Genomic DNA, 12,336 nt, shown 5'->3' with positions numbered 1-12,336 from the left:
GTTAAATAAAAAAAATTCCTTCAGTAGCACCTTAAAGACCAACTAAGTTTATATTTTGGTATGAGCTTTCGTGTGCATGCACACTTCTTCAGAAGATCTGAAGAAGTGTGCATGCACACGAAAGCTCATACCAAAATATAAACTTAGTTGGTCTTTAAGGTGCTACTGAAGGAATTTTTTTATTTTGCTTCGACTCAGACCAACACGGCTACCTACCTGTAACTTTAACCAGGTTGTTTTGAATAACAGCCTCAGGCAAATTGAGCTGCAGACCACCTTTAAAATTTTGATATGATATCATGGATCAGAGTAGGTATAAGGTTTCTTGGTTAGCTTGCTAAATCACTCCCTTTGTGTAGGCAATGGCTGTTGGGCCGAGCAGTTAAGCACCATGAAGAATGCCCTGGACTGCAAGAGCTACCACGTAGGGTTCACCTGCACCTCCTTTTGTCCCCCCCACCCCCCAAAATCCACAGTTTAGCACTGAATTGGAACAAACAGCAACCAGATTTGCCACAGATTGCCATTTGTTCCAATTTAGTGCTAAAGAGCGGGTTTTCTAGGGGAAAGTGGCAGGGCAAAGGCAAAATTGCTCAAGGCATGGGGCAAGCAGAAGTGTGGATGAGTCCTAATAAGTGATGGTATCCTCTGGGCAAATGGGTGGGCAACCTCCTTACCTGGTTGTCACTTAGAAGGAGAATAGCTAGTGTTTGTCAGTTGAGCAAGAAAGCAGGCAGAAGCTGAAGAGACAGAGACACATTTGCTCTGCTGGGCTCTGGGGATCACCTGGAAACGTAGTGGAGAAGCAAGATCTGTTACTGTATTAATGTTTTGAAGTCCTTAGGTTCCTGTTGTATGTTGTTGTCACCCGTCTGTCTCTGGAGACAATGCACCTTTGGGGATGAAGTCAAAGCGGTGGACAGTAGCAGTGCTTGCTGTGGCTGTGGAGACCAATACAGGAGAGACATGTTTTGTTGCAGTTGGGGGAGATAAATGTGCTTGGTTGTGCTGCTACAGATGCACCATGACATTTCTTCTCTTTGTGCTCCTCTCAGCAGTCATCCCTCCTCTGGTCGTTGTTACGGATGCATAATCTGACACTCTGTCTCCAGGCACTGCAGTCGTCTGCAAGGGATTCCCACAGGGCAGGGTTAAGTTTGCTAGACTTCATTTCACGTTTGCAGACATCTTTGTAACACAGAGTTGGTCTGCCAGTGGGCCTTGTGCCTGAAGCCAGCTCCCCATAGAGCACATCACTGGTTGTACATATATGTAAATAAACTAAATTGTGCCTAAAGACACCAGAGTTTCTGTTGTCCTTCATTCCAAGGAAACCCAACCCTGGGTAAGTTCCTAAACCCCTGACTTTGGGTGATGTGATTGGGCACATTAATTTTTGCCAGCCTGACTGGTGCCCAGTGCCAGCCGAGAATGACCTTGACCAAGTGAGCAGAGACCTATTCCAGCCTGTCACAACTAAGGATCCAATCCAATGCCTCTTTACCAAAAAGTTGCAACATTGCTATGAAGTAGGCAAAACCAGTCAATTTGTCTTTAGGAGAATTCACATCCTGCCTGTAACCAGCAAACAACAGCTGTCCATAGCAAAGCCTAAAGCCATCCCTTGACTGGACCTGGATAGGAGAAGTTATCACCCAGGTCCACTCTGAATTCTGCCCCCTCAGGAGCCTAGCTAGGTGCTGGTTGACTCCCAAGATCCCAGGCAGTCACAAATTGTGGGAGAACGCCTCCCCCCACTGCTCCAAGCAAGGTGGGGAATGATAATTTTTACTCATCTTGCCTGCAGTCTTCAGCCAAGCCCTTTTTTGTGTGAGAACTCAATACATCCTGGGTTTCCGCATACAGTGTTGTTCAATTGACTATGCACAGCACCCTCTGTCACCTATACCAATTATCTGCATTAATTTAAAACCTCCCACAACTGTGGTATAGACCTCACAGTCTTGTAAGGAATTCTTTAGAATGGCATTCCTCCTTAGCATATTAAATCCAGCACTATTTTCAAGCATGGCTGTGCTTTCAGTTTGCTAGCCTGCTGCCAGTTCAGAATGTAAGTGCTCATAGTAGTGTCTTTGACTGTTGTGTATATGATGTTAAAGTTTTATTGGCATTGGATAATGCAGAAGAGGTTGAAATTGACGAATTTATTATTGTTCATACTTTCTGTTGATAGTTCCAGATATGATTACTTTCCTCTGAAATGGCTTATATGTGATCTTATAGAAATCAGTAGGAATTTATGACTATTTTTTTAAAAATAAAAGCAGCTAATTAAACCCTTCTATGTTCTTTTAAAGACTTCAACCCAGTGAATTCTTGCATTGCTATGATATGCAGAGACATTAGCTATGGTAGATAATATAATACAAATGGTGCCATTTGGTTTAAATCGTTGCTGTTTTTAATTTCCTTTACAGAATTCAAGGTCATATATCTTTGCATTTCCAAGGGAATCCTTGTCATAGAGATAAAAATCATGTTTCACCTGCAGTCTTGATCTTCATTAGCTGATAGGAGGGATTTGCAGCATTGGCAATAAGTTCTGCTGGTTGCTGGCTGACAGCCAAACCAGGCTGCTGTTTAAGATACCAGGTCTCTCGCTCTTTTTCTCTCCGTTGTTCTCGTTACAGCATTCCAAGCCTTCTCTTTGAAAGAAGAATACAGTACAAGATTTTATATCCAGTTGGGAATAAGATGCTTGTTCCTTGCTTATACTACCACATGTTTGTGAATTTTGTGGTATATAGTATTTAGAAGACTGTTGATAGTGGGAAATTTTGCCGTTGAGGAAGCAATCAGATATGCGGTCAGAATTTTAAGACCAGCTCAGAGTGCTCTTGCCTTTTTTTAGTAGGCTGCTGAACGATGCTGAATGATGCTGTACAGATGGATGTGGGTGTTTTAATACTCTGGTTTTAACGTATGGAATATGAAAGAAATGTGATTCTAGTACACGAACACAATGGGGAGTAAAGCTGGATTTTCAAACTCTGTTTCTCAGCCAGAACATCCATTCTTCCAGGTGTCATGCAGGTATGTACATGTTTAGATTTAGTATATGTATTTAGTTTTGTAAAACTGCAGTGTTGTGCTTCTCTTACTAATAGCAGTATGAACATTTGCCTGAAAAGACTTAGAACTGGAGAACAAAGGCAATATTTAATGGTAAAATTATGGTGTGCTTTTCTGTGCTAATCTCTATTCAGTGTTTTAAAAAGATGTTGCATTTTAAACGGGCAGCTGATGTTTCCATGATCAGGTATTTGAAGCTTCCTAATGTTTTGAATGGAGCAAAAGTGAAGCGTTTATCATTCAATTTTTAAAAACTGTGTCTGTAGTGCATTAGGATGGTGGTTTTGTCATGATGTGTCAAATATGTGTTTGTTATAGTGCTGTTAGGTTCCTATTAAAAGAAACCTGTTTAGTCCCAGAGAACATGATCCTGGTAAATCAGTTTTCTGGTGACTTGATTATACTTTCAAAGCTATAGGGTAAGGCATGTTCAAATTATTTACATGTGGGGAAATTAGTGAATGCTGATAAGAAGAATGATTCCTGCATTTTTGTATGTGGTTTCCTCTGCTAAGCAAGAGATCAATATTGCCTTTAGAAATAGTTTCTCATGTAACTTTTCTAGGCATGTTGTGACATGGCTCGAAGGTTCAAAGATTTCTGTTAAATTACATTCCTTGTGTTGGTGACTGAAGTGTAATAAAGAACAAATAGGAGTTAAACAAGTTTCATTCTCAGCTTTCACTAACTGTCTTTGGTTTCTGGCACACCTTTTTAAAGGAATGCAGTCTTTGTTTACTGTGTCTGTATCTGAAACCTTTGCCTCTTTCTGGTGCAAGGTTGTAAAAAGAAGTGAAAACTAGAGTTCAGAGTTTCTGTAAAATTACTCATGCGTTTGAAATGCATTTGAGGAAGAGAGTAAAAGAGGAAGTTAATAATTAATGTTTCTAAACATAAGAATGTACCTGGTGATAGGACTTGGGATGTTTGCAGTTGTGATCACTAATATTAAATCACCTGAAGGAATCATGGTGAATATGGTTAGCTTACACTACTTGGCATATGAGGAGCATTGTGTAGAGAGTGTGGGTTAAACGTGTTGCCTCTAACAGCAAACTCAGGTGATGAACTACCCATTAGTTTGGAAGCAAAGCAGGCCTGTGTTGTTGTTTAGTCGTTTAGTCGTGTCCGACTCTTCGTGACCCCATGGACCATAGCACGCAAAGCAGGCCTACCCAAAATTAAATGCAGGGCTTCCTAGTATTTATCTGGAAATATAAAAAGCCCTAAATGGCCTGAGAAGGACTTAGGCACTTCCTATATTGAAGGATTGTAATTGGCATTTGAGTCTACAGAGATAAGAAACCCATGAAAACTCACCTCATTATCTGGTGATGAAACCTATTGAAGTACATTGATAGTAAAGAGAGGAACACATGCCCTTTGTTGCTGCCATTTGTCTGCGAGGGTACTTGCTTCTACCCATTTGCAGCTTCAGTATACTAAAATCCTGGATTTCTCCATTGTTAACATATGAACATAAGAAGAGTCCTACTGGATTATACCAAGGCCTATTTAGTCTAACATCCTGTTCTGAGTGGCCAACCAGATTGCTTACTTTTCCTCAGCAGTGTGAGACTGCTGTGAGATCACGTATTGATGTCTGAATAAGAATTTTGCCCACTCATGAACAAATTAGCCTTAGCAATCAGTTTGTGGTGTGTGTGTGTTCCACTATTAGACACTGCATGTGTGGGCTTCCGGAGGGCTAAGGTAATTTCTGGATGTAGGGTAATTCAGGCTGCAGCTGGCTTAGCAGTGTGGGTTAGGAATAAGATTGAACTAGAGACATTGGTAATTGAGGCATGGGCGTAGGCAGGGGGGCAGGAGGGGGCAATTGCCCCCCTAGAAGCAAAGGCTGAGGGGCGCAGCAGTGTGGCAGCCCCAGGCTCCCGCTCCCGGCGTGAAGCTCCAGAGTTGCACAGGGAACGCGAGCCTGTGGCTGCGTCCTCCTTGCCTCCCAGGTCTTCGGAGGAGGCGGCCCCAGGCTCCCGCTCCGAACGCGAGCCTGGGGCCGCCTCCTCCGAAGACCTGGGAGGCGCGGAGGAGGCAGCCACAGGCTCGCGTTCCCGGCACGACTCTGGAGCTTCGCGCCGGGAGCGGGAGCCTGGGGCCGCCTCCTCTGAAGACCTGGGAGGCGCGGAGGACGCAGCCACAGGCTCGCGTTCCCGGTGCCACTCTGGAGCTTCGCGCCGGGAGCGGGAGCCTGGGGCCGCCTCCTCCGAAGACCTGGGAGGCGCGGAGGGCGCAGCCACAGGCCCACATTCCCTGCGCGACTCTGGAGCTTCGCGCCGGGAGCGGGAGCCTGGGGCCGCCTCCTCGGAAGACCCGGGAGGCGCAGGCCACGTGGCCCCGCCCACATTTCCGCTGTGGCCCTTCCCCTCCCGCCCCTTGCCCCTGCCCCTTGACCCCCCTAATTTTGATCCTGGCTACGCCCCTGAATTGAGGCACCACTTAGAAAAGGGTGGGGGACTTTGAGCTCTCCACATGATGTTGGACCTCTACTGCCATCATTCCTGGACATTGGCCACACTAATGGCAGATGCTTATGGGAGTTGGGGATCAGGTTCCTATACCTGAAGGTGGACAGCCACTGCAGCTAGAAATTACATTTTGCTCCCATCTAAAAGGGGTGCTGCCACCTGCCCACTGATAAAACAGCCATCCAGATGCAGGGAGGGTAGTTAGTAGGGGCACAGACAGATCAGGCCAGTGAGGGGCCATTCTGAGCTCCTGGGTGCCACAGCCTGTGCGTGATCTGGCTGCCTGCTTTTGAGATGTCCCTGCCTTCATTCTTTTGGAGACTGCTTGCCCTGGGTGTGCAGCTCAGCAGCTCTGAGCACATTTTGGATGTGTGGACTCAGGAGCAGTATAAACAACAACTAAAGGGTTTTGATGCAGGATGGGGTCATCCATTTGGAGACTGGAAGTCATGTCTCACTCATCGGCTCATAGCTACTAAGCTTTCTGCAGTTCTGTATGTTAATCAGTGAAGTTTGACTGACTTAAATTTTAGTTATTTATCCACCACAATTATTTACATCCGAAATTTCAGAACATAGTTTCTATGAAAGAAGCTAACTAGTAGCATTCAGTTGTGTATTTTAAAAGCACAGGTTTGTATCCAATGTTAGTAATTCTCAGAAAAGTCTAATTGAAATTAATAGACATGACTAGATTAGATACATTAATTTTATGGTATAACTTGGTTGGATACAACATACAATAAACAACATTATGGGTCTTCATGTCTTGTCTGTGCACAATTCCCATTTTATGCAAAATTTTTAGAATGAATGATTTCTCCAGAATGAGAAGAACACTGTGATTATCTTCCCTAGTCTGGTTGTCTGGAAGTATCGTAGGCAGGCTTTTTTTCAGCCAGAACTTGCCGGAACCTCTCAAGTGGGCGCCGTTGAGCATTGTAAGAGAACAAGGGAGGTGTTCATTCTGAGTTCTGACACCTCTTCCTAGAAAAATAACACTGAGCTTAGGTATTTGGGACTGAAGCACACAAAACTATGTAATGGATTATACCAGTGGTTCCCAACTGGGGGCCACAGAGTTATCCCTAGGGTTCTGAAAAGAAGTTATCCCCCCATTCCACTTGAAGACAGTCTCTTCACTGTCTTAAAGCTGCATAGTGGGTAGCTACCGGTACTTCAAATAGTGTTTTAATTTTTAATGATCAGTGTTGAGTGAGGCTGCTGTGAAGACTTTCTTCAGAGGGCTTTAAGACAGCACTTCCTGCTTCTGTTTGTGCTTTTGGTGTCTCAAATGGGAGTGGAGGCAGGCTGCCTTAACACATTTGCTAAGTCTCCCTGTGCTCCCTTTTAATTTTAGCGGAATCCACACTGAATCCTTGTCAAGTTTTCTGCCTCCTAATTACTGATTGCATTCAGGTTTCTTAGTTTTGTCATTATTGGGGATTACTTTTGGTGCTTTATTGAGATGAATTATGTGATTGAGGAGTTGCCTAATTTGGGGGGTTGGGTTTAAGACTTTTATGGCACTGTTCATTTTGGGACATACATTTTAGGGTTGTCTGTTGTTCCATGTAGCATTTGCTGCTCATACCAACTTGGTTACAAAAAAGTAAAATAAATGCAAATAGGAAATATAAAGAAAATAGAATCACAGTAATTGTATATATAAATAGCTTTCCTTACATAGTTTGGGATTTTTCATTGAAATATGTAATCGATAGTCTTTATTCCAGACAGAGGAATATTATTTATTTCTTAAATTTATTGGTAGCTTTTTTGCCACATCAACTCAAAGCAACTTGCAGTATTTTAAGCAAACAATGAACATTTACACACATTAAAAAGCATTAAAAAGATAATTCTCTCTTTATATATATATTAAACTACATTAAAACATTTCACCCACACAAAAAAGGCCATAGAAAGTTAAAAGGGTCTGACTAAAAGGGCATTTTTGCCTGGTGTCTAAAGATATGTAACGATGGAGTCAAGGGAGCCTCCCTAGGGAGAGCATTTCAAATGAATACGCCCATTGTGATGCTGCCACCTTCTGGACCTGGCAAACTTGTCACATTATTTTTTCCCTTGTTCTAATACAGGCTTATAAATAACAACTCACCTTTTCATTGATAACAAGTAAAGGTAAAAAGCTAAAGGATCCTGGACAGTTACATCCAGTCAAAGGCGACTATGGGGTTGCAGCGCTCATCTCGCTTTCAGGCCGAAGGAGCTGGCGTTTGTCCACAGACAGCTTTCCGGGTCATGTGGCCAGCATGACTAAACCGCTTCTGGCACAACGGAACACTGTGATGGAAGCCAGAGCACATGGAAAACACAGTTTACCTTCCCGCTGCAGTGGTACCTATTTATCTACTTGGACTGGCATGCTTTCAAACTGCTAGGTTGGCAGGAGCTGGGACAGAGCAATGGGGGCTCACTCCGTCACGGGGATTTGAACTGCCGACCTTCTGATCAGCAAGCCCTAGGCTCAGTGGTTTAACCACAGCGCCACCTGTGTCCCTTTTGATAACAGGTATATATGATAGATAAAGACAAGAAACTAATTTCAAGACCAGTAATGTGCAACTAGAGTAATACATAGAACTTTGCAAATGCACATTTGAATCTGTATGAAAATGTGATAGTCAGGGAGGAAAGCTTGAAGAAAAGAATGCTTGAAGGCAAAAATATCTCAAAAATACCTCAGTGAGGTCTGTGCATACTTAGTTGTCACATAATGTTCAGTATCAGTTGTGGGAGAAGAGAGAAAAATATTTTTGGGTCACCCTTCAGTAAAATAACCAGGCTGGCATGTGAGAAGATAGTAAAAACATCATCACAATGCAGAACTTAGGAAAAACACCCTAGAATTTTGAAAGATTGTATAATTGGCATGATTTTTCATGCATTGTGTTGGAATATGTTAAGATGAATGAGACATTTTAAACATGGTTTTTCAAGAGTGAAGTCATTCCATAGTTGAGGATAGTAGACCTGTTTCATGCAAAGAGAAATTCCCTTGTTTGACACTGACATATTTAGATGGAAAATAAGTTATATTCTTTCTGTGTTCAGTAGACTGTGACCTGTTCACTTTCTGACTTTTGGTTCTGTCATAGTTCCTTTTTCTGCTATTCTCAGCAGAAGCTAGAACAGAAGTAAATCTGGGAGTTGTGCCTTTCTGCTTCTGACAGAGGGAGGCTCATCAGCCTTTATTGACCCCACTGACAGTGCTATCCATCTGTGCAATATATATCATTTCCCACATGTCCTCATGACAGGCATTTCACTAGTATTTTAAATAAAGAATTCATAGGAATATATGGATTGTATAGGGAATATGTAGGGAATGTAAAGTGTAATATTAAACATAAATAGAGGAACATTCGGCCACCAGATAAAGCTGTTTTTTAATTCAATAAACCTAGAAACATGCAGTTTTTTACTGGTTAGAACATGGATTTGTTCTCTGTGCTTTTAATGCAGACAGAATAATTCCTTCCTGTATATGAGTGTGCATACAGTGGATTAAATACGATAAAATCAAAATGCAAGAAGATGGCACAGTCTAGTTTATCCACTGCTGAAGCTTTGCATACAGAAGTAATTTAATGAAAGGGTATAAAATATGATATAATTACTTTACTGGCTAATCAGAAAATTGATTTTGAGAAACGTTTTTGGCAGACAGTTAAAATGTCAGCACTTATTTGGGCTTCACAGAATAAACAACACAGTTAACAGTTGCATATTATAAAAATAACTTGCTAAGCAGGAATGTACTTTAAAATAAACAGTAGACTCATTTTGCTTGAAGGGAATAATACTTGAACATTCTCTTCAAAGGCAAAGTAATAGTAGAGGAGCATTTTGAGGCTTCAGCATGTTGGATAGACCTCCAGTTTATTTTGTTAGTCATTTGTAAATCAAAGAGCATGAGAGATCTGGATTACTGTGCAGTTCAGTCAGTTGAATCAGAGTTTGAAATTTCAACAGTAGTTCTTAAACTATGGGATGATTACAACAGTGGCTCTCCAACTGGAGCATGAATTTTCACATTGTATTACAGAAATCACATGATAATTATGTGAACCAGTGTGGTGTGGTGCTTTAGAGTGTCAGACTAGGACCTGGGAGTCCAAATCTGCACTTGGACATTCATTCATTTTATTTGTATGCCACTTTCTCACAAAAAGCGGCTTATGACAAAGAGACAGTAGTGCATTTCAAACAAACACTACAAAAACGATCTCATAATAAAAAAGCAAAACAATGACATGGTATCAATTTCATAATAACACAGCAAAACAAAAATATAACTCATTTCAATACAGAATACCATTTCTGTTCCATCACAGAAGAGCTCACGATCTTCCCATCTTCCTCAGTTGGGGGTAATGTTAGGAATAATATTTGAAATAGTCTACTTTTCAGGAAAATATTGTCCTCAAGAGTGCAAGAGTACAAAACCTGTAAAAGGGGGAGAGCGATTTAACCACTTGTAGAAATCCTCAATCTTCACTCCAAACCACCTCCCTGTCCTCCACTTGGGGAACATTAATGGAGCAATGTAATGCCAACTTCAGGAATTCACACAATATCATCATTCCTCTTTCATTAAAAGAATAATCACGAAGTTGCAAGTTGTTTGGTATATTGGTAGAGTTGAATTTTGATTTGTTTCTGCTTATATATTGTCCTTTTGGCTTTCTCCTGGCTACAGTTCTAAATACTGTGCAAGCTGAAACTTACTGTGAGAATACAGTTATGATTAATGCAGCTGAGAAATGCAGTGTTTTATTATAAATCATAGTAGAAGGCAAAATGGGGTTTGGAAAGAAGGAACACTGAACTTAATGCCTTCTATTCACACTCCTCTTCAATAAAAATAAAGAAGATTAATATAAAGCAAAGCAGTACTGCTATAGAGGGTGGTGCTCTACACTCCCATGATTAATTAACTAACATTATGGATATATTTTTTCCTCCATGAACTTAATGTGGGGCAGCACACATCAAACACTCTTTTAATAGAAGGAGCTATAAAACTATATTTTATTGCATATTTGCTTACTAAAAATCTTAGTTACAGTTACTACAATAATTCCAGAACAGTTAGTCAAAACATTTCTTTAAAATATATGGTACCCCCTGTTTGCTGTACGTACCCACTGAAATCTTGTGCAAGAAAAAAAGAAAAGAAATCTGAATATTCGCTTCCTTTGCTTCATGCATAGAAATACCAAATGCTGACTTTAAAAAATCAGATGTATTACTCTGTTTATTAGTGATATCTGTTTATTAGTGATATATTGAATTTGTTGTTGTGGACTTAAGGAACTAAGAAATAAATAAGTTTTCAACACTGATAGTTCATTGAACAGAAATATCTCAAATTTCTTAACCTTAATTCCTACTCTGTTTTATGGTCTTTGGGTCTCAGAGGCCCATAACTGTTCAAGCTCTATCATTTTCTTGAGTAGATAGAACAATCACTGATTTCCATACCATATATAGTTTCTGATACTCCCACTTAATCCCTGGCTCAGCCCTGCATTTAAGTAAAGTTCCATTAAAGGACAAGTTATAACTTGCTGGATTCATTTTTGCTGCCTGGAATGGGGTCTCCATTAGTTATTCTACCTTAGGCACCACAGTTTCTTGGAGGAGACCTGTTTAAGCCTAACAAAATCTACATAAAGTCCCTAAGTCCTGAAAGTATTGAAAGGCTAGGTTCTGCAGTTACAAAGTATGAAACTGGCTCTAGAGAAATTTTAATGAAGCTTTCTCCCTACCCCGCTGTCCCATATATGGCACACCTGCAAGCGCAATAGCAACCTCGAGGGCTTGCCCAGGTTTATCCATGAAGCCCCCATTGCTTTGTCAGAAATTGGAAGTTAAACGACCATCTCTTTCCCTCTTCCTCTTCCCACTCTACGATATATGCTTTTCAGCACTCAGATCAGCAGGCAAACAGCTGAACACAAAGTGGAGTGACAATGAGAACAGGAGAGAATGGGGGTCGGTGGAAATATAAAGCCTCCTTTGGGGCTGCTTGGGACTATTGTTGTGCCTACAGAACTCCATGTGTGTGTGTGTGTGTGTGTGTGTGTGTGTGTGTGTGTGTGTGTGTATTTGAACTTGAAACATTGCAGCCAACCTGACCTTACTTGTGACCCATCAAGCCACACATAGTGCACTAAGTCACCAGAGACTCAATACACCTGGTTTTACAAAATTACGGTGGGATGAGGAATTAGCAAGCACCTATCAGACCAAACTGCATTTGGCTTTGTAAATAACTTTCACAGGTATGGTTTAAGCAAAGTTGGCTAAACACTTAATAGAGGATTTTAAAAGTATCAGTTCTGGCTAACTACATTAATCACAGTTACAGCCATCAAATGATCAAGTAAATTCCAGTCGTATTGTAGTGTGAGAAATAGTGATGCTTTTTTTTAAAAGCAATGTGATATTAACGAATTAATATTAATTAACCTAGAGACTTTTGGCAAATTTGGTGAATTCTGGGGTTTGCTAATATTTTGAGGATGACATAATAAAATCAAAATAAAAACATTCCTTCAGTAGCACCTTAAAGACCAACTAAGTTTTTCTTTTGGTATGAGCTTTCGTGTGCGTGCACACTTCTTCAGATACACTTGAAACAGAAGTCAGTCCCTTATGTATATACAGAGGGTGGGTGGTGGGTGGGAATGGGTGATGGGCTGATGGGAGTGGTAAACCTGTAGATGGC

General features: G+C 41.2%; 1 protein-coding gene across 7 annotated transcripts in view; it reads left to right on the top strand.

The window, feature by feature from the left end:
- The window catches only part of PLEKHA7 (pleckstrin homology domain containing A7), a 157,338-nt gene that overhangs the window by 37,546 nt on the left and 107,456 nt on the right, over window positions 1-12,336 (top strand). Inside the window, exon 2 of one of the 7 annotated variants that reach the window (XM_060275973.1) lies at window positions 2,873-3,054. The exons of 4 other annotated variants lie outside the window; for them this stretch is intronic. In XM_060275973.1, coding sequence (XP_060131956.1) covers window positions 2,984-3,054 — 71 coding nt within the window. In that variant the 5' untranslated portion in view covers window positions 2,873-2,983. Of the gene's footprint in view, window positions 1-133; window positions 3,055-12,336 lie in introns of those variants that run through there. 2 more of the 7 variants (XM_060275968.1, XM_035120167.2) reach the window with 2 other exon arrangements.

Source organism: Zootoca vivipara, chromosome 1, assembly GCF_963506605.1.
Source record: "Zootoca vivipara chromosome 1, rZooViv1.1, whole genome shotgun sequence".
Taxonomy (NCBI): Eukaryota; Metazoa; Chordata; class Lepidosauria; order Squamata; family Lacertidae; genus Zootoca; species Zootoca vivipara.
Note: the sequence above shows the minus strand (reverse complement) of the source record. Positions and strands in the feature narration are given on the sequence as shown.